The 21,313-nt window shown below is 40.0% G+C and overlaps 1 protein-coding gene across 1 annotated transcript; it reads left to right on the top strand.

Annotated features, from left to right (window-relative positions):
* Positions 1–187: 187 nt before the first annotated feature.
* LOC142078260 (dyslexia-associated protein KIAA0319-like) lies at positions 188–20,705 on the top strand. Its single transcript, XM_075140717.1, has 14 exons — positions 188–271; positions 900–1,032; positions 2,911–3,139; positions 5,048–5,171; positions 6,573–6,705; positions 7,593–7,741; positions 10,148–10,299; positions 11,432–11,570; positions 12,849–13,008; positions 14,315–14,457; positions 15,829–15,951; positions 17,361–17,451; positions 19,548–19,639; positions 20,498–20,705. Exons 2-14 carry the CDS (start codon positions 914–916, stop codon positions 20,674–20,676), a joined length of 1,833 nt encoding a protein of 610 aa, XP_074996818.1. The 5' UTR covers positions 188–271; positions 900–913; the 3' UTR covers positions 20,677–20,705.
* Positions 20,706–21,313: the final 608 nt, after the last annotated feature.

The raw sequence follows: 21,313 nt of genomic DNA, 5'->3' as shown, positions 1-21,313 counted from the left end.
TGCAGCGTCAGTGCACTGCTTTTCAGTAAACTTTTCTCTCCCGTGTCCAAAAAGGACAGCAGATGCTGCAAAGCTGTCAATCCTAGATTGAATCACTGGGGACTACTGATCTGTAGAGTTAACAGATTATTTTTGCTGGGCTTTCACTATTCTCCCCCCCACCCCATCTTTCTTCCAGCAGTCAGAGTTAACCAGCCGCCTGTTGCCGTTGCTTCACCCAAAGTACAAGAACTTTCTTTGCCTACAACTTCTACCTTCATTGATGGCAGTCGTATGTACTGGACCATTCTGTGCTTATATCCTGTATTTTTATTATTCAGTTACAACATTATTGTTTGTCAATTACAAGTGAAATTCCTTCTTCTCACTCGTCTCAGAAGTTCCCTGAATCATGATTTATTTTGGGATTTGAGTCCAGTTATAAATTATTTTAATAAATAAAAATAGTGATAAAATGAAGCCTTCCACTTGGGGATTGAGATGCAGTGTGTCCGAGGCTGCTGCATCCAAACAGCAGCTACTCTTACAGCTTCTTCCTGTCCTGCCCAGAAGGCCTCTGTGCCAGTACAGCTGCGCCATGGTAGAGAGCTGTCACGTAGGGTATGATGAGATGTCATAATTACATTCATAATTACTGAGAGCAGACAAGTTGGAATGTGCGGAGTCTGAGACTGATTTTTATGGTGTGTGTGTGAGAATTTTTGTTTGTTTGTTTAGATAAACCATACCAAATGTAACTTGGAATCTGTGGTTTAACAGCTATGGTACATGAACCCTGTTTGAATATACTTTGAAAGATAATTGTAGAAAATCAGTTAGGGATTAGTGCATGAAAGATTTTAGTATTCATTCCAGTAATTGCCACAAGAAACTGATATGTTTTTCTTCAATGAATGTAGAAAGTATAGATGATATGAAGATAGTGAGTTACCACTGGGAGGAAATTAAAGGTCCTTTGCGAGAGCAGAAGGCATCTGCTGACACACCTGTCTTGCACTTGTCTAACCTTGTTCCTGGAAACTACACTTTCAGGTACCTGCACAGATGCTTTCCTTTGGGGTTTTAACTATTTCTGTGATGTCAGCTAAATGTTTGTTTTTCTTTGTGCTCACATGTACCTCCTCAAACAAAAAACTTAATTTTTCTTCTGCATGCACAGTGCATTTTGCACAGTGGAGAGACATAGGGAGCAGTTTTATTAAAAAGTGCGTGCAGTGATTTTGTGATACTGGTGTAGTCATACTTTACAGCACCAAATTATGCAAAACAAGGTATCGGAAATTAAATACCTCCCACTCCCAGCAATAAGAAGTGTGACAGAACACTTTTTTTTTTTTCCCCTTTCTTCCAGCAGTGGAAGAAATTGGCAAGTGTCCGGAGATGAAACTGTGCAGTCAGGCTGTGAAAGTCATCCCCTGAAGGGTGGTGGCAGACAGAACAATATTGGGAGGCTGACCCTCGCAAGGCACTGTTGTGTGCTGATTTTAATAAAAGTCATTCTGTTCTTCATAAAAGTCTCTGCCTTGCTACTGTTTTCCTCCATTTATGCATTGCTGAAGCTGGATTTTGTCCAGACAATGGAAGCAATGTTTGTGGTTCTGGATGCTTTAATTAAAATCAAAGTTCATTTTTTGACCTTTTAACTTAAAGCCTAGTCTGCACAGAGGCAGACTTCCCACTGACCCAGCCTGGGTTATTTGGCTGCCATGGATAACAGCTTACCAGTCAATATATTATGTATCAATGTAGCATTAGCAGAATGTTGAAGCCAGCGTACATATACATTAAATGTGGTGCTTTGCATAAGCTTCACCAAAAATTGCATAGGTTCAACTTTCATTTTGTGTCCTTTACTGGAATTGTTCCATATTGTACAGTGGCAGAAATGAGCGTAGGGTTTTTTTCTGTATTAAAAAGGGCAGAGCTAGCTTACAAGCAATGCTCTAAGTGTGTCCCAAACCCTAGGGAATTAAGAAATCACTTGCTATATCTGTGCACCTTTGGGGGAGGCTGAGGTACTTGAACAATAGAGCGGTGTGTTTAAGTTTACAGGAAATTAGCTGGTCAACAAAATCCTGATGCTTCTGATACGCATGGATGTGCACCCACTGCAAAAGTATGTGTTCCCTAATGACAGAATTTATGAGCACTAGTTTTGTTCCCACTCAGGGAAGGCTTCAAGAGTGGTTCCCTTCCATGTGACAGCTGTATGCAGTTTTCACAACAGGTGAATTAGAGATGTAGGCAGTTACACACTGTGGAGAGCAGTCTTTCATCACTTTCAGGTGTCTGCAGCAGTCTAATTTTAAGATAATTTGTCATTGTGTTTCTGAGAGGCAATAGTTTGTTTTTTTTAAGCCCTGTACTTTTTTAGTTTTGTGACTTGACATCTTCAAAAATCTGAGCTGATATTAAGCTCCATTAAAATTAGTAGTAGTGTGCCACAAAGAAATAAGAAGTTAGGAACTACTACTGTGCTATAAGCAGAGCTTCTGAACATCCAGAGTAGTTTTGGGTGTAGGTGGTAACAGGGACTGTTCCACTATGGCTGATGAATGAAATCCCTGTTTTTTGCTGAGTAAATTTTTTAAACAATTTGCAGTAAAAACTGTTTGGAATTGATGAAGTTGCCATTGACTGCAGAGAAAGGATTTCATCTGGGATTCAGAATAGCTAGGCGCTATTTTTTTTTTCTTAAGGGTTGAAAGCTGTGTTTGAAAACAGACTTCTGAATTTCTTTCCTACCTTAGTTGAGGGATACGTGTTTCTGAAGCAGAAGTTTGTATAATCTAATCAGTGGCTCTGTTTTAGGTGATGTTTGAAAAAGTACCAGAAAAAGTTAATCTTTGAACTTAGGACTTGGCAGAAGTCCATCTTAACAGATTTCCAATATTGTTTTTCCTGTTGTAGACTCACAGTGATTGATTCAGATGGAGCAGCCAACTCCACCATTGCTTCTCTGACTGTCAACAAACCAGTGGATTACCCACCTATTGCCAATGCGGGACCTAATCAGGCAGTCACCTTGCCCCAGAACTTCATCACGCTGAATGGAAACCAGAGCAGCGATGACCATGAAATTGTCAGCTATGAGTGGTCGCTCAGTCCCAAAAGCAAAGGCAAGGTTGTAGCAATGCAGGTATGTCTGTTTCTCCTCGCGTAGGATTGGAAAGCTCTTTTGTCTTTGCCTCTAACACGAGCAAGCACGTACCTAAGTGACTACTCAGAAGCACTGAAATACCTGCAGTGCTGTTGCTCTTTTTTTTTTTTTTCTTTTTTCTCTCTCTGATGTATTCAGCTGTTATTTTAGATACTACTTTTAATTCCTTCGTATCATTTTTTTTCCATTCTTTGTGGTGATTTCTGATTCCTGCTGTTGTTTTTTCCGGATGGCTTGGAAAGGCTGCAAGTTCACAATATCTGTCCTTGGACCCTAGCGCCTGCTCCACAGATTTCCATCTTCTGAGATGTTGGACACGCTGAAAACTGTTTTTGGGAGAATGTGGGGGTAGTCAGGGTTTTCTTGTAACAGTTTCTCATGGAGAAAGTAGGACTCAAACAGAAACTTCATTTTCTGAGTGAAAGATGACAAGACTTTTGGCAGTGTTATGCAGCCATGCTCCATGGTGGGGTTTTTTTATGCTCATTAAAACATGGGTTTCCTATGAAGGCTAACTGAATTTTTTCTCTTATTTTCATGGCTGTATTTTTTTTTTTTTTTAATCTGAGAAAATTTAATAAAAATTTTCAGCGGACTTGCACTCAATAAGTTGGAGATTCTTCTACAGAGAGTAGCTCTATAGGCAGTTGAGGTAATTAATGTAACGAAGCCAGTTGAAACTCAGAAGCCATTTTTTGTAATAGACATGATAGATATGATTTCTGCTATGTTGCAAATGCTTTACACCTTCAGAACTTGAAAAAGATCTGTTTAGGAAAGGAGTAATATTGATGCAAGCATATACTGTAGAGGCAATTACGAAACTATTGAAGGGCTTATAGCATAATGGCTTATTTCTGTTCATTTACCAAGACAAACACTTTCCAAAAGCATCCATGCAACCTGAACTTGTAGTTTTTAAGAACTGTTCAATCTTAAAGCAACCTTCCTGAAAGAAGGGAATGATTTTTGAGATATGTAATGGATTCATTGGGTATTTAATGTGCAAATGCAAGAGCATTCTACAGTTTCTTTTCAAGAGCCGAGTAATCTTTTCATGTCCCTAAAGCTGAGGATGCTGGTCTCAGGTGTGTTACATGGTATCCACAGTTAGAGTGCAATGTAAAAAGTACCTCTGCTGGCTAGTTAATCGTTTGTCAAGTCCCTTAGTTCTTATTATCATCTTTATTAAAAAAAAAAAACCAAAAAAACCCACAAAAAACAAAACTAATTGCATTGTGATTTGTTATGCCTTGTATGAGAGATGCCACAACTGTTTGTTTTATTAGCAAAAGGGCCTAAAGCTGGGCCCAGTCACTCTATGAGCTTATATAGATATCAACTAATACTGCTGGAGGAGTATACTCAGGACAGAGTTGTCTTGTTTAATGTTTTTTCCATAAGCCTATCTGGCTGGGATCAAGTCAAGCTTGGTTTTGCATTTGACGATTTTTATAAATATTATATTAAAGAATGTCATGATGTTTGTTTTTAGAATATTTCTAAGGAAATGGAATAAGCTGTAGTAATTTCCATCAGTGTTTAATTTCCTAATTGAGAAAGTTAATGTCTCATGTGTTTCACAATTACTGTTGTTCAGAAGTAATGCAGCAATTACACCAACATAAGAAATGAAAATTTATTGTCTATAGATATTTCTCTGGGTTGGTAGGGACAGTTGCAGTAGTGAATGCATGACATCTGCCTGTGCATCAACTTTTAAGTCTCCTCTCTGTCTACAAGGTGCTTAAACTGCTTGCTCAAACATTGCATTTATAAATTAAAACAAATTTTAGTTTTTCTTCACATTTGCTCCGTAAGACCTTTCATAATCCATGAGCATTTCTGTTTTATCTCATACTCTCTGCCTTTATAAATGCCATGTAGGGAGTGCGGACGCCGTACCTCCAGTTATCTGCAATGCAGGAGGGAGATTATACGTTTCAGCTGACTGTCACAGACTCTGTGAGGCAGCGGTCCACAGCTGAGGTCACGCTGATCGTACAGCCTGGTAAGTCAGCTGCAGGCATGTCTGGGTCCCTCGGGGTTGGGCCAGCCTGATGTCTTAGCACTGTCCTCCAACGCGTCATCTCCCCGCATTGCACCACTGAGATGGCAGTCCGAATGTCCGGTATCCCGGCATCAAGGACTCCTTCACCTCCATTTTCTGTCAAAGTAAACAGTTAAAACAGGTGTAGAATCATAGAAAGTCCAGGTGGTGATCCTGAGGGCTCACACTGGCCTGATTATGTAAGGCAGCCTGCACAGAGATGTGTTTGAGTGTACTTCTAAAAGAGAAAACGTTGAGTTTCATATCCTACAAAGTCTGTTTTGCAAAGCTGTTTGGAGTATCAGTGAGTGCTTTGCTCAGTTTTCTTATTGTTTTGCAGTTCTCCTTCAAGAATCCTTGCGTGATTTGAATTCTCACTAGAATTGCATTGCACTTTCTAGTGAAAAGTGTCAAGTAAGGGATTTTCAAAAGCTGCATCTCTGACACGTTTGTTTAGATTTGGGAGCTGAGTGATGAATGGGCCCAAAATGGTCCAGGCCTCATGAGATTACTTTTTTTAATGCCTTTTTTTTTGTGTGTGTAATGTGTTTGCCTATTACATCCAAAGTGGCTTTTTCTGCTCATCTGAAGGTTTTGCATTCCACCATGGGGTAACTTTTTATCTTCCTGTTGTTGCTTATTACACACCTTTTCGTAGATGGCCCCTTCGGGGAAAACTTCACAGTGGGCATTTTCTGCAGGAATCAAGAACATGAATTGGAAGTACAGTGTGTAGTGGTGCCTTTTAGACCTGTTACAGTGTCGAACTACAACGATGCTATTGCCAAAGTCAGGTCTAAGGGTAAATAAATATCTAGGAAAGTGGTAACATTGCCAGTTTTACCATGCCACAAAAGCAGAGGTTGAAAACAGAAAAATAGGCTATATGTTTCTGCACTAAATCCTCAAAGGCTCTAAAGTGGCATTAACTTAGTGGCGTCGTGCTGACCTTGAGCAGCAGAAAACCTGGCCAGAATCTCCTTCGAGGGCAAAGAACCGTATTTGTGTGGGTGGTTTTGAAAGGAATGCAGTGGTGGAACCAGGAGAATACCCCACCACCCTTGTTATAAAATATTTCATACAATGCATTGAGCATGCTGCAGAATTTTTGGAATGTGACTGTGCCTTCAGATGAGACTGTGAAAAAGGGAAGTACTTGCTGTGGGATTTGGCTTGTTGCAGAGCTGGTCTTTCCCACCTAGTATTTTCTGCTGGCTTGTGCACGTTATACTTGCGATTTGTACCTTTGAACCAATATGTCAAACTTGTAATACAATATTCTGTGTAAAATCTTCCCCCTGATTGGCAATCCTTGCCAGTGACTACCTAGCAAATGTCATACACTAAATATTATTTTTACAGAAAATAACAGTCCTCCAGTAGCAGTGGCTGGCCCTGACAAGGAATTGACCTTCCCAGTAGAACGTACTACACTGGATGGAAGCAAAAGCCAAGATGACCAAGGCATTGTCTTCTATCATTGGGAAAATATCAGGTATCTAGAGATTTTACTAATCTCCAGTAAAATAGAGAACAAAATGAAAGTGATTGGGTGCCAGAGCCTCTTATGCAATTGTGTTGGGTGATGCATGCTTGAGAGAACGGCTTTGAGGATCTTCCCGCTCAGGTGGTAATAGCATGAGACAGGAATTTTAAGTTCAACTTGGAAAGCTTAAGCAATCTCTGCCTATGTTTTGCAATGTGTCATTTTGAGGCCTACTGTTACAAAGTTAAGAGAAAATGACAGGAACTCCATGTCTCCTGTTTAAAAAGCAAGTAACAGGCTTGGGTACCCTCCTGTAATGTACAAAGTTTTCCTATCAGTGCTTAGAACTAGGGTTTCTCAGTCACTTGTTTGTTGAATAATAAAGTAAATTGACAATCTGTTTAACCTGAGCTTTCAACAGTAGGTCACTAAAGGACTTTTGAATGATGATTGAAAATGTTTTATGAAAGTTTGTAATTGTATGTTTATGTGCAAAACTAGTTGATCCTTAATAAAAGGACAAGGTATTAGCTTATGCAACTGTTATATCTGGTACGGGAAGAGGTTTGCTGGCACCCTGTACATACTGTAAGTGGCTCTTAGAGCGACAACGTTTGCATGCTCCCATGAAATAATACAGTGAGGAGGTTGAACTTCTGGGGTGCATTTTCTACTCTTCTCGTAACTGGGTATGTGATGCTTGAGTGCTTTGAATGTCTTGAAAAAATGGATTTATGAATTCTCTGAACTCATGTCTCATATAGTTCTTTAACCATCAGTGCTTATAGCGATGGTAGAACTACAATATACACAAAAGCAAATGGCATGAGCGCTGCTGCTGACAGAACAATTTGGCTGGCTGTGCAGGATTATTTTTCTGAGATGTTTTGTTTCAGTGGACCAAGCTCTGTACAGATGGAAAATGGTGACAAAGCAGTAGCAACTGTGACTGGTCTTCAGGTTGGTACCTATCGCTTCAGGCTGACCGTGAAAGACCAACAGGGCTTAAGCAGTGCGTCTGTGCTATCTATTACTGTGAAGGAAGGTAAGCCTCGTTGCTGCTCCTTAGGATATGCTAGGCAACTTGCCAGTTAATTCAATCACTAACAGAATGTAAAGGAAATCGGAACAGAAAGGGATAATGTATTTGTTGTCATATTTCAAGGGTATTCAAGAAGAGTTACTGCTATTTTGTAATAAAGTAGTATTGTGAGTGACTGGTGGCATTAACTTTGCTTACTGCAAGCTTTTTTAAAGTTAAATATATGCAGAATTTGTTGTAATAAAAATGCTCCAAAATACTATTTTTGACCATGGTGTGTCTACTTCATTAAGAAGATATGTTTTTATTTTATTCTCAAAGTTAAGATTTGAGCAGAAAAGCAATTTTACTGGGGGTTTTAAGTAACATCCAAGAAGTGAGGTCTCAGAGTGTACCAATTTCCACTTAAAAACTTAACATTAAAAGACCTGTATTTATTTTGTTTTTTTGATACAGAGAAACAGTTGCTGTGGTGGTTTTTTAATTCTCCCCCCCCGCCACGTATGCTGTGGAAGAGGCTTTAGGATAATAACACCTAGTGTGTGAGATCGTAGAACCGTAGAATTGTTTAGGTTGGAAAAGACCTTTAAGATCATCGAGTCCAACCATTAACCTAATACTGCCAAGTCCACCACTAAACAGTGTCCCTAAGTGCCACATCTACACGTCTTTTAAATACCTCCAGGGATGATGACTCAGCCACTTCCCTGAGCAGCCTGTTCCAATGCTTGACAACCCTTTCAGTGAAGAAATTTTTCTTAATATCCAATCTAAACTTCCCTTGGTGCAACTGGAGGCCGTTTCCTCTTGTCCTATCGGTTGTGACTTGGGAGAAGAGACCAACACCCACCTCGCTCCAACCTCCTTTCAGGTGGTTGCAGAGCGCGATAAGGTCTCCCCTGAGCCTCCTCTTCTCCAGGCTAAACAACCCCATTTCCCTCAGCCGCTCCTCATAAGCCCTGTTTTCTGCGCCCTCCACCAGCTTTGTTGCTCTTCTGACAGAGGTACTGTCAGGTACTCCCAACAGATTTCATAGCTTTAACTTAGGTTGCATCCTCAAGTTTGCAGGTGGTGATAATCTAACCATCTTTTGCCTCATGTTGTTTCTTAGGGAGTGATTTTAGCAATCTCCGTGGGCCTATGCCTCCTTTCAAAGAAGGTGGTGTAATACATTTCAAATCTTGTTTGGTCCACAGTTTGGCTTTCTGTTGCATACCTTGTTTTTTGAGGGCAGCGATGCAAGTATGGTACCTATACCATTTATGAAATTGATAGTAGAGTTGCATTAGAATCTTAACTGCTGACTTTCTTGAAAACAGTGCAGCCTTGTTTCTTTTTTACTTGGTATCATTGCAGAATGAATGAATCTTGGAGAAGAAGCTGGACTCAGTTTTGCTCATATGCATCATTGGTTGAACTGTTTCAGAGTTTCAGTTAGATGTTTAGGCAGAAACATACGGCAACAGCTCTGCCCAGATGTGTCTCATGGTCTCGTTCATGCTGTAAAGTGTAGCCGCAGTATGTACTGACTACAGTCACAGGTTCAATATTAAGAATATTCAGTGCTCCAATAGCCAAGTTTAATCAACTGATTTATTTGGAAGAGACAAGAAGATCACTTATATCACAGAGAACTCCGTGCTGTTCTAAAGAATAGAGTTACGGCCAATGCCCTGGAGATCTCCCCAAAATTGAATTATTTATGTCCAACCTAATATTCAGACCAGCGAGGTATTTTACCCAGCCTCACAGCTTCCTGGAGCTCTGTCTTATCAGTTGTGTTCTAAACAAGTCAGTGATGTCTGGTTTCTGCAAAGAGAAAGTGTTCATGTTTCTTTGGTGTTTTTTGGCTGTACTCCCAATGCATGCCTTAACTTCACTGCTAGCGGTAAGCAAAAAGCATTTGGGAACTGGGTTTATTCTTAAGTTTCCTGATTACACTTTGCGTAAATACAGGCATAAGATGTAAGACCTTCCACAAGCTTCTATTAGGTAATAAGTGATTCTCAAGCGAGAAGAGCCCAGCATGGTGATTTCAATCTCATGCTGAGCTGTGTTTCTAAGTAGGCAGAAAATCTTTTTGCTTGACTGAAGAGATCTGACGCTTAAGTTATTGTGAGACTGTAAACAGAGTACCCCACAATGCTTTTTGAAAAAGATGTTTTTGGATGGTACCTCTTACTGGTGTTCTCCTCATGGTGCAGCTCTGCTTTTGTCAGGTTGTAATAATCCCAGAGCCAAATTCTGTATATCCACGCATCCTTTCCCTGTACCTTTGACATGAGATTCTGTTGTTACTACCTGTAATCATCAGGTAGAGAATTACAGTGTGGGTGTATTGGCAATGGCATGTCACATTTCGCATGTTTTGAAAGCAAATCCTTCTCCTCCTCCTCCTTTTATGGCTAGAAAACAACAGTCCACCCCGGGCGCATGCTGGTGGGAAGCATGTTCTAGTGCTTCCAAATAACTCTGTTGCCTTGGATGGCTCAAGGTCTGCTGATGACCAGGGGATTGTGTCATATTTGTGGATTCGGGATGGTCAAAGCCCAGCAGCTGGGGTAAGTTTCTTGAAGGTTGTAATGAGTCAAATTCGGCTCTTGTTTTGCATGTAGTGTCCCTGCAGCAGGACAAGCGGGTACGACTCATAAGATGCTCTGAGGCACGGTGTCTGTTTCTGGTTTGTCTCCCCTGCTCTCCCTAATGCTTTGGTTCAAGGGGCTTGTGATATTTTCAGTACAGCTACAGAATATGGTAGCTAAATAAGAGGACTGCAGCAGGGTGGGCTAGGTTGGGAAAGACTCAAGACAGAAGAATAAAGGTGTGTCTCCCAAAGTGTAATTGGTGATAGTACCAAGCTAATGTGTTTGAGACAAATATCATCTGAAATCCAGATATTCCAAAGGAGGAAGGGTCTGAGAGAGTAAGAAGTACTGATAAAAACTTAAGAAATCATGTCTGGTACCAGATGAGACGAAACTTGCAGTTTAAGATAAAAATGGTGTTTGGCGCTAGATGCGTATAGGTACCTTGCCTGGCAGAGTGCAGTGAATAGCCTGGGTCATTAGGGCAGTGGAGTCTGCTTTCTGAGTGAGGGCAGACGTACCTCATGATAAACTGAAGTTTATATGTCAGCTACTAAAACTGATAACTTCTTTTGCCTATCCGCACAAAGTGTTGTGGACAGCTCTTCGCAGTCAGGAAGATAGTGGCAAATCAGCAAGAACTGGGAGAGGAGAAACAGAAAAATGATAACAAAGCTTCTAGAAGCAATTCACATGAGGATATGAGAAGAATTGAAGAGGTTTAGCTTAAATGTAGGTGGCAGAGATGATAGTTGGAAATACGTGAACTCCAAGGAAAGGAAATAATTTGGGAGTTAAGAAAACAGCTAAGGATATTGGAGTGAAATTGAGAAATAATAATGTAACAGTCTCAGATTTTCAAGCAGATGAGTACTTGAGAATGTCCGCTGTTCTGTCTGGATTTTTTTTAATGAAAATATCATACTGTGCAGACATCCTCATTAACTGCCACTTCCAAATTTGCATTACTCTGCTATAAACTGTGGGTAGGTCCATTTGTCCCAAAAGCCAAAGCAAGAACTCACACTGTCATACCAGATACCTGACTTGATAGTCACACCTGCAACTTTCTGAGGGTATGATCATTCCGGTACCTTTTTTTTTGCAGGATGTGATCCATGGCTCAGACCACGAGGCAGTACTGCAGCTAACTAATCTGGTGGAAGGAACCTATACGTTTCATTTGAAAGTGACGGATGCTAAAGGAGACTCAGATATTGATTCAGCAACTGTTGAAGTGCGGCCTGGTATGACAATTAAAAGATCATCGATACGTTGTGAATACCTCATCTTTTGTTTTCCTTTTCACTTGTTTATTTCAATGTTGACAAGATTCTCTCAAGTTAAAACACAAAACAAAGAGGTCTCTCTTCCTACCTTCTTATTGTTCTCTCAATAGACCTGAGTGTGTTAGAAGACGACATGTCAGGATTCTTTACTACCAATTACACCATTGCCTTACTGGAAGCATAAATAAATAAAAATCACTTCCTAGTTAATATTTTCGTTAGGTTTTTGTTGCTTTTCATTCATTGTAGGTTTTTGTTTCTTTTTTCTGGTTGTTAATCAGTTTGGCCAATGGAAAGAGATGGGAGATGAGCATTAAGTTTAGGTATAAGTGCTGCAATTGTGTGTTTGATGGTTGAAAGTGTGTTTTTATGCTTGTTTTCCTTCTTTCATCCTGAAGGACAAAAACAAACCTTGAAGAATTTCAGGGGTTTTTAAATTGTCTTTTCATGGTTTGATATTGCTCGTATATAGACTTGTTTTCAAACGTGGGATAAATGGCTATGTGATGGAAGCCTAAGATGAGGTTTCAGGAAATGAGTCTGAAATCTTGAGTTTGTCAAAGATTTCTTTTTTGTCTGGTTCCCAGACAATGATTTTATTTCTGTTCCTCACTTTATTGTTGAATGTAGTCACAATAATTGGCTCAGGATTCTCATTGGATATCTGTGAAGCTTGTTTTATTTGCAAGGCACTCTAGAAGTTCAAGTATTATTTAACAGAACCCTCAGTTTGTGAAGGTAAACATACTTGATATTTCTCAAATTGACCACCCTCATTTAGACTTGCTCACACAGTCTTGCATGCTACCATATGAGTCCATCTTTGCCTCCCGTTTCCTGGGGGGTAGCCAGTAGTAGATAACTAGCAGGGAACTTAAGAATTAGACTCACCTAGTGCTTACCTCTGACCTTAAGATGGCAGCATTTAGGGGAACAGAAATTGCTGTTCTGCACAGTCATGTGTTAACGCTGAACTGAAGTACACACTGAAATGCTTGCTTTCAACTGATAAGCTGGGTTGCTATTTTAGGACCCACCAGGTTTGTTTCAGAGGGAATGTGAAAATGTAGTCTAAGTACTTTTCTAAGAACACAACAGGGTTGGGTTATAAGGGATATGGGTCTTATGAGGGAAAATACAGTATTAATAAATACTTTTGAGTACTGCATGTTGTCTTCGGTTGGTACTGAAATACTTGCTAGGCTCTGAAAGAATAGCATGTTCTTCTTCTGTCAGATCCCAAAAGGAGTGGTCTGGTGGAGCTGATTCTGCAAGTTGGAGTGGGACAGCTGAGTGAGCAGCAGAAGGACACCCTCGTGAGACAGCTGGCTGTACTGCTGAATGTTTTGGATTCAGATATCAAAGTTCAGAAGATACAAGCCTACTCAGATATAAGGTACAAAGATATCCTGCTGTGTCAGGAAGAATTGTGATTTTCATTGACTCTTTCACAGCTCATAATTAGTTGCAAAACAATCTTTTCTAAGATGACAAAAAAATCTTGTAGCTCTCAACAGTATATACTTTAAAAGGTGAATTTCTTCCGCTGTAGTAGAAAATTGAAGTAGCCGCCTCTGTGGAGACTCAGAACTGAAGTGGTTTTTTTCTTTTTAAAAAAAAAAATTCTGTATGTTTTTTTTTATTTATTCCTTTAAAGAAAGCATGTGCATATATTTCAGTGTCTTTGTTCCATACAGTGCTATTATTTTTCCCAAATGGTGGATGGAGTGAGACAGACTTTCTCACAGTGAAGCAAGTATTGTATTTCAGAATAAGGTTCCAGCTGTATCTGATCAAACCTGGTTTATTCCTCTTCTACTTCCTCTAAGGTTTTGATATTCTAAGTATTTTATAAACATTTTCCCAGGTAACTGGTGATGAAAATCCATTTTTTGCAGAGAAAACTACCCAGTGGATACTCCTAAGTGTGGAATCTTACTCTGAATTAGAAATACCCCCTCTGCTTGCTGTAGAGGGCTAGAGATGGCTGTGCGTTCCCAGAGAAACTTCTCAGCATGATTGGTAGAACCTGTTGACATGACTTATCTTTAAATTACTTCTTGGTAATTTAAACCCCATTTTGATGTCTATTTAGCTCTCAGGGAACCTCTTAAAATTTAAAAACAAACAGTTTGGAAAACCTAGCATTTATAGCTGTGATATTTTTAATCACAGCTTCCAATTACTGGTTTTCAGATAAAGATGTTCCCTGAAGTGTCTGATACAGGATGAGATCAACGCTACCCAACTTAAAAAGGGAGCGGGGGGAGGGGAGGGCTCCCACATGAAGTTCTCTGGCTCCCTTGCTTCTGAGCTTTTCCTCCTTTTAAATTCAGTTTCAAAAAGTTACTCAAACTGCTTCAGAGTGCTTTGTGACAGGTTCTAGATGAGAGTGTGGGAAGCAAATGTATACATACTTCTCTTAAAGCCAGAGTCAGGAAAACCAAGGAGGGAATTATATTTGCTGTTGTCCTCACCTTTCTTCTGTGAAACTGGGAAGCCAGAGAACTGCTGGTGCTCCTGGCTCAGAATGAAGTCCGTGGCGTTTGGATGGAGTTGACTGATCCATGTTCAGAGTTCCCTAATCTTCATCAGTGGTGACGTTTGATTTCCAGAAACAAACAAAACCAAAAGCTGTAAACAGAATGCCTGACAAAAGTGGTCTTTATCAGCAGTCACGACCTCAGCTGTTCTTTCTGCAGCACCGCGGTTGTGTTCTACGTGCAGAACGGGCATCCTTCCAAGGTGATCAAGGCATCAGATGTCTCGCGAACTCTGCATGTGCAGCTTTTGAAAGAGAAGGCTGACTTTCTGCTTTTTAAAGTCCTGCGGGTTGACACGGCTGGTATGTTTTGGATTGTGCTTGCTCATCTCGGAACTTTGCAGGCATTTGGCTAACACAGCACCTGGAAACAGTGCATGAAGGCCTTCTGTCTGCCATCTAGTGTCTGGGCTTGGATGTAGCTTTCCGAAAGATGTCGTTGAAGATGATACTTAAAATGCATGTTTATTTGTGGTAGACTGGTGCCGGTTACTTGTGTTCTTTTAAAAAACATCATCTGTAACAGCAGGCAAAAGCACATCTTAATCTGATCTGCATCAGGAAGGCCTGGGGAATGAGGATAAAGATACCCCACTTATACCATCTTTTGTTGGAAGATGGGCAAAACTTAATATAGCCATAATAAGAAAGTTTCATGTCTCTGGTTCCTTCAGAGTTTTTAGTGTTCAGTAATAGGCTTGTAATGTAACTTGGTTTTGTCTGTATCAGGCAAAATGTCGGGTGATCACTGTGTTATAACCTAGTCTTCTAATATTTGCAATATAGACAGGCTGCCAGGGTTTCTTATAATGAACTTTTTCTTTTCCCCAAAAAGATGCTTGAACTTCTAAGCCTATTTTAAATTTCACTAGTAATGTGAACCCTTTATATTACTCAGATATTACAGACATGAATTCTCCATAATTTAAAAACAGGACATAGTGATCCAAATGCAAACAAAATGCGCAAGCTCTAGCAATAAAATAGTAATTGATTCTGTAGTAAATTCTGTCTTTATTTACCTGTTGAAAAGGACTGTTCTATTGTAAATGTACTTGAATTAACAGAATGTGTAGCTGTCACTTGAAAATACACATTAACATTTTTCTTGACATAGCAAATCTGTTACTCTAAGTTTTAAGGGGCGTAACTTTTTATATTAGTCTGATATGACGTATTGATCTAGCAATAGCTACTACTATAAGCGTATGAGGTATGTAAATATTCTGGCCTCAGATGCTGTAATTCAGTTTTGAAGTACTGAAATACACTCTAGTTTATTGGGATGATGCTTGTCTTCTAGTACCTGAGAACGTGGATATTCCTCAGTTCTCAGGTACTTTACAAAGTTCTTACAAATATGTCATAAAGAAAGGAGCAGGTCTGAATTCCACAACTTCAACTCATCTTTTATTTGTAGTTAGAATAAACTGTTCTTGACTTGCATACAATTTCAATATTGTATGCATAAGATATATTCTTACCTTTCTTTTCACAACCAACTGTCTGCTGAACTGTAAATCTATTTAACACAACACCAAAGGGAAGGGAGATTTAAAAAATATCAAAATGTTATGAAGTAGATGTTTTACCACCAACCTAGTCTAACAGTAAGAGGATGCGTGACAAGTTGTCCATTTACGCAATTGACCCTATGTTTGGTTTTGTTCTTAGCCTGTCTTTTAAAATGCTCTGGACATGGACACTGTGACCCCATAACAAAGCGCTGCATTTGCTACCAGCTGTGGATGGAAAACTTGATTCATCGTTATCTAAATGATGGAGAGAGTAATTGTGGTAAGTTTGGGTGTTGTGGGATGTATTTCAAGAATCTTGTGAAACTGTTGATTATTTGCTGTCAGAATGGGGAGTACTTAGGAGGTAGAAGCTGAGGGAAGACTAAAACAGTCTGTTTTCCAGCCCAGCAATATCTTTCTATAGAAAGGTATTTGAATCAAGTCTTGAAATGATAATGTCTTGACAGTAGTAGCCTATACTTAAAATATTTTAAAAGTTTAAATTTTAAAAAGTATCACTATTTGAGGAGAAAAGCATGAAAACTTTGTCATGGGAGAGAGATCTTGCAACAATTTGGGGGCAGTTGGAAGGGTTGTTGAAAAGCGTGGGCATTGCAGAGCTTTTAAGTAGTATTCATTGGATTGTTGCAAAGCTGAAAAAGATGCAACAACTTAGATTCTCTGAGTGGGTGGTTGATGCTTCTGTGCCAGAAGTATGATCTGACCTAAGGAAAGAAAACGCCAGTGTTCTGGACTAACCAGTCGCCTGTAAAACCTCAGCTTTTTAGCATGATTAATTTCATTGTTTCTTTCAGTTTGCCTCTTGCACCTGGGAAATGCAATTTAGTTTCACCAGCTTAATCATGTCTATATTTTGTGGCACACCTAACATATCAGCTAAGCCTCTCTATTTCAAATATTTAATAGTTTTAATTTAACTAAGTTTGTCTTCTACTTCAGTTGAAATAAAGTTCAACTCCTAGTACTGTGCAGGCTTAGAGACATTTGCTGAGCAATGCACTAGGCTTCAAGTAAATCTATAGAAATTTATAAGGAGCTTGCTACAAGCCATTAAGTAACCACGGGCCATGTGTCTGTCTGTTAGTGAGCGAAGACTAATTGACCAACCAAAATAGGACAGCAGGTTTTAAGCCTGAGGCTGGGACTTCCTGCAGCCCTGCCCTAATGCTTTGCTGTTCCATAGTGTAATAATAACACTGAGATAGTGAGTATACACATGTTGGAGTTCACATCATTGCACATCTCTCTGTATCCTTCCCGGGTTTTCCTGGATTTACAAATCTAAGTGTGCAGGTAGAAGGATCTTTCTCTAATCAGCTGCTCTTTTAAAGCACTACTAAAATGCTAGACCCAGAGTACACGTTTATTTCAGTTAGAGAATGACAACTGAGGTGGTAACCATGCCCTCTTGACTTACAGTTCCGACATAGACTTCAGGTGTCTTGGGATGGTAGAAGGTATTGGAGTGGAAGAAAATTTTCAAACATGCGCGTTCAGTCTGGAAGGTTAAGAATTTTTAGGGATTCTTCTGATAATATGAAGGTGCTAAGTTTTCCTAAGTTCCTGTTGCCACTCCCCATTCCTCAGGATTGATTATTTTAATGATCTGTATTAGAAATTATCCTATTCATATTACTTTACAAAGCACTGTTGTTTTTCTTTTTTCAGAGTGGAGTATACTCTATGTGGCTGTATCTGTGTTTATTTTGATTGTGGTCATGGTAGGGCTTGCCTGGTTCTGCATCTGCTGCTGCAAAAGGTACATGATTTGTGTTTCTTTTTGATGGGGTATATGCAAAAACTGCACACAACTGCCACATTTTAGTCCAGTCCTTAGCACTAAACTACTGAACTCTTTTCAGACATGTGAGGAACCTCCTGTAGCTATTTTTGTATAGACACACTTTCATTGAAAAAAGGAGTATATCCATTTATGGTTCTGTGCTCTTCCGCATTTCGAAAAACAAAAAGCCTATATTGGAGTATCCTTCATATTAAGAGGTAATTTACGTTAAAATGCTGAGAGTATACTGCAGATCTTCACGGTCTCCCACTGAGTCCTCCAGGTACTCTGTGCTGAGAAAAAAGAGGCACGCCCTGAAAGTCACTGACGTAGGAATGACCTTCTAGGCCATGGGAGGGGAGCTGCTCCCAACCTGGTGTCTCCCTTGGACAGGAAGGGTGGACGTGCGGGCTGCATCTGGCTGACAGGCAAGGAGTACTCCAGAGATCTCAGTCACGCAAACTTCTTTCTTCCTCTTTCCTTAAACAGTTTTGCCTACTATTGTATGTCATTTCCCTCTCTGCACCCCCTCCAGTCTTTCCTAGCGAGCCGATAAATTCTCTTTCAAGTGACAAGCCCCTGCAAGTTCTGTCACCAGAGCAAGTGTTTTTGTTGCTGCTTGAAAAGCCCAGCAAATAGATAGCTTGTTCAGGTATTAGCAAAAATGAAACGCCATCAAAATCTTTCTGGATTTTCAACTTTTTCTAGGGTGTCTTTGCAGCATGTAAAGGATGCTGTTTGAAATGCATGGGAGTTGATACAGATTTCTTTTTTATGATTGAAGGAACAGTGCTGTTAGTAGAATAGAATAGTAGAATAGGTTTAAATAGAAGTATGTCCCGCTCCACCCCCAGAGTATGGGGTGGACCTCACAGGCTTGTGTGGATTTGATGAGAAAGGAATTGTTTATGGAGTTCAGCTGCTTCTGTCCATTGTCCTCGTGTGGTTTGTGCCAGAGAGTGAAGGCTGGTTGATACAGATATGTGTAAAAAAGAGGAGGGAAATGCTGCACAGGACAGAATGGCAAGAGATGCCCTTTACCTTGTGAAAACTACAGGAAAAAGATACACTGTAGTCCAAGATTTGGCTGGAGTTTTGGAGGATTTAAAGGCTTTGTTGAGTTGCCAAATGAACTCCCTTTTTTTTTAGATGACTGTAGAGGGGAGGCTGAGTGGCTGGCTGTTGCTGTAATGTCTGCTGAGCAGTAGGTGGCTTCTCCACTGTGAACTGTGCAATCTGGGTGGGAGACCTTGCCTTGACAAAGGGCACGTCCCACCCACCCACCCCCCTCCAAAGTTATGAGAAAGAGGTCCAGAAAAATGCCTGAGGTGTGACAGCTTCTTCTAGGAGGTGCCCCTTGGTTTCATGCGTGAATGCCCTTCTACCCTGAAATCCTTTGTTCCTTCTCCATCCAATACAACAGTTCTGTGTCTGTTCCTCTAGCTCCAGGACTTTTCCTTCTGTATTAATGAGCAGATGAGTAATTCCTGCAAATAGCTGAAACTTAACATAGAGATGATGATGTTTGCAGCATTGTGGAAGTGGATGCTAGGGAAGGATTTAAATGAAAAAAGAACAAGTGGGGATTTGCCTACAGACAAGGGCTTTGTCCCTGCATAATATATGAGGGAGCCGATCTCCATTTTTGTCTGGTCTTCTCTGTAAGCATAAATAGACAAGCACCACTTAAATTCTCTCAGTTAAAAAAAAAAATTGGGGACTAACCAATTCTTACAGAAAATTTATTTGGAAACGAATATATGTCTACCTTGTGTCTAGTTACTATGTTGAAATTGAACAAACTGAACCCCTGTCGCTTAGGAAAGCAAGTCAATCTTTCTTGCTTTCTTCATCTTTGTATATCAGAGAGAAAATAAATTATACTCTCTGGTCCAGATTGTACAGCTGCTTTATACAGGTATAAACTGGAACAACTCTTTTTAAGTGGAGGTGAGAAAGTACAATGAGGTTCTGTATATTGGGGTATGTAGCTATGTGTATGAAAAGGGAGAGGGAGCAGATTTATGTGTGTACATGCGAACTAAATCTCTTTGTGGTAACTTTCTTTTTAGCAGAAAGAGGACGAAGATAAGAAAGAAAACAAAATATACCATCCTAGATAACATAGATGAGCAGGAGAGAATGGAGCTACGACCCAAATATGGTAAGCGCTATCTGTTTCAGCTGGGAACTCATCCACCAAGCTTACAGTCAATGTGTTTGAATTGACATCTGCAGTCAGGAGGAGCCCAGAAGCTGGCCTACAAGTTTGGGAATGGCAGAGGCAAGCGTAGACAATGAAATGGTTGAGGGAGAAACACTTCATTTCTTTCATGAGGCCTTGGGCTCAGCCACTGCTCTTCGTTAATCTTAATTTAGAACATCTAATTGTCCCACAAACTTTCTCCATGTAACCCCTTCTCCCCTGCACAGACTTTAATTTGGAGCTGTTTTTATTGCTGTGCAGCAATTCCTTCCTGGTCCATAAGTGCCCAGTTAAACATCAGTGGACTTCAGCTGCTACCCTCTGTTCACATATATTTTGATTTACCTAAGTTTCAGTTTTTAGCAGGGGGAATATTGGAATCCAGGGAAATAAAATAATTCTGAGAAATTGCTGTCCTAGAAAGACAGACATAACGTTTCTGTAGAAATCATGACCTTTCATTGCCACTCGTGTTAATCAGTTGAGTGGACAGACTAATTTCCAGATTCAAGCTATTAAAAGTACATTAGCTATGTACTAAGAGCATCTAATTGTTTCAAATTTAAACACATATATTCACATTTCAGAGCCATAAACTGATGGGCCTGCAGTGAAGTCAGAAGAGTGTCTGCCTGACAGTATATGATACCTCCTAGGCCAGTTTTTATATTGGTGGTGGCAGTGGTGTACGCTGTTATGCTGGATTGCAGAGAATGTTTTCACTTATCTTTCCTATCACAGCAAAGGAGAGGATGGTTAGTTGTTACTAAAAAGTGAAACTTTTCTAATGAGCTTGTTTTGCTTTTTTATTGTCAGGTATAAAACACAAAAGTACAGAACACAACTCCAGTCTGATGGTCTCTGAGTCAGAGTTTGACAGTGATCAGGACACTATCTTCAGCAGAGAAAAGATTGAAAGAGAGAATCCTAAAACCCTCATGAATGGATCCATCAGAAATGGAGTTTCCTTCAACTACAGCTCCAAAGACAGATAACTGAATGAGGGCAAAAGCACAGAACACGCTGGTCCAACGTATCTGAAACATGTTGGCCCACCTCTGTTTTTCCAGAACTGAAAGCTTCCTAAAATATCAACTAATTGCAGATGAAAGGGTGAATTTCTAGCACAGTTAGGGGAAGGAAGGAAGAAGGATTAGATGGTCAGCTAACTCCTCTTGTCACCATTGTAAGAAGAAGGAAGAGCACATCTTACTTCTTGCACGTTCCATGCTGAATGTTTGTCTGAACTTCAGAAGGCCTTTTCCCTGTATCACTGGTACAAAACTAGCCAGGGCTGTTGTGCTACTAATGATGGTAACTGAGATGCATACAGATTCGTGTCCTGTGCTCCCATCTCTCTCTCAGAGAAGCAGTGTGATTATGATGCTGACCTAAACCAGCGAAAGCCAATATAGATAAATTTCCTTACAACTATAGAGAGCAATATGTGACCACAGGCTCCGTTTTCAGTTCAGGTTTGGAACACAGAGAGCATTTTTAGTGCATTGTATTTAACTGACTCTGCTTTGTGACTTCCTTTTCCTAGGGTAGTGCTCATCAGATGGAAATGTCTTTTGTTTTCAAAGAAATTTTACAATTAGCAGTTGCACTTAGCTGTAAAGTAATATGATA

The sequence above is a fragment of the Calonectris borealis genome, chromosome 2 (genome assembly GCF_964195595.1).
Source record: "Calonectris borealis chromosome 2, bCalBor7.hap1.2, whole genome shotgun sequence".
Taxonomy (NCBI): Eukaryota; Metazoa; Chordata; class Aves; order Procellariiformes; family Procellariidae; genus Calonectris; species Calonectris borealis.
The sequence above is the reverse complement of the archived record's forward strand: the minus strand, read 5'-3'. Positions and strand labels throughout refer to the sequence as shown.

What these genes read in the sequence shown, in the direction of transcription:
- LOC142078260 (XM_075140717.1), top strand. Translation starts at nt 914, where the DNA reads ATGAAGATAGTGAGTTACCACTGGGAGGAAATTAAAGGTCCTTTGCGA. An exon ending in ATCTATTACTGTGAAGGAAG is followed by an intron (nt 7,742 to 10,147) that starts GTAAGCCTCGTT and finishes TTTTATGGCTAG; the next exon opens with AAAACAACAGTCCACCCCGG. An exon ending in AACTGTTGAAGTGCGGCCTG is followed by an intron (nt 11,571 to 12,848) that starts GTATGACAATTA and finishes TTCTTCTGTCAG; the next exon opens with ATCCCAAAAGGAGTGGTCTG.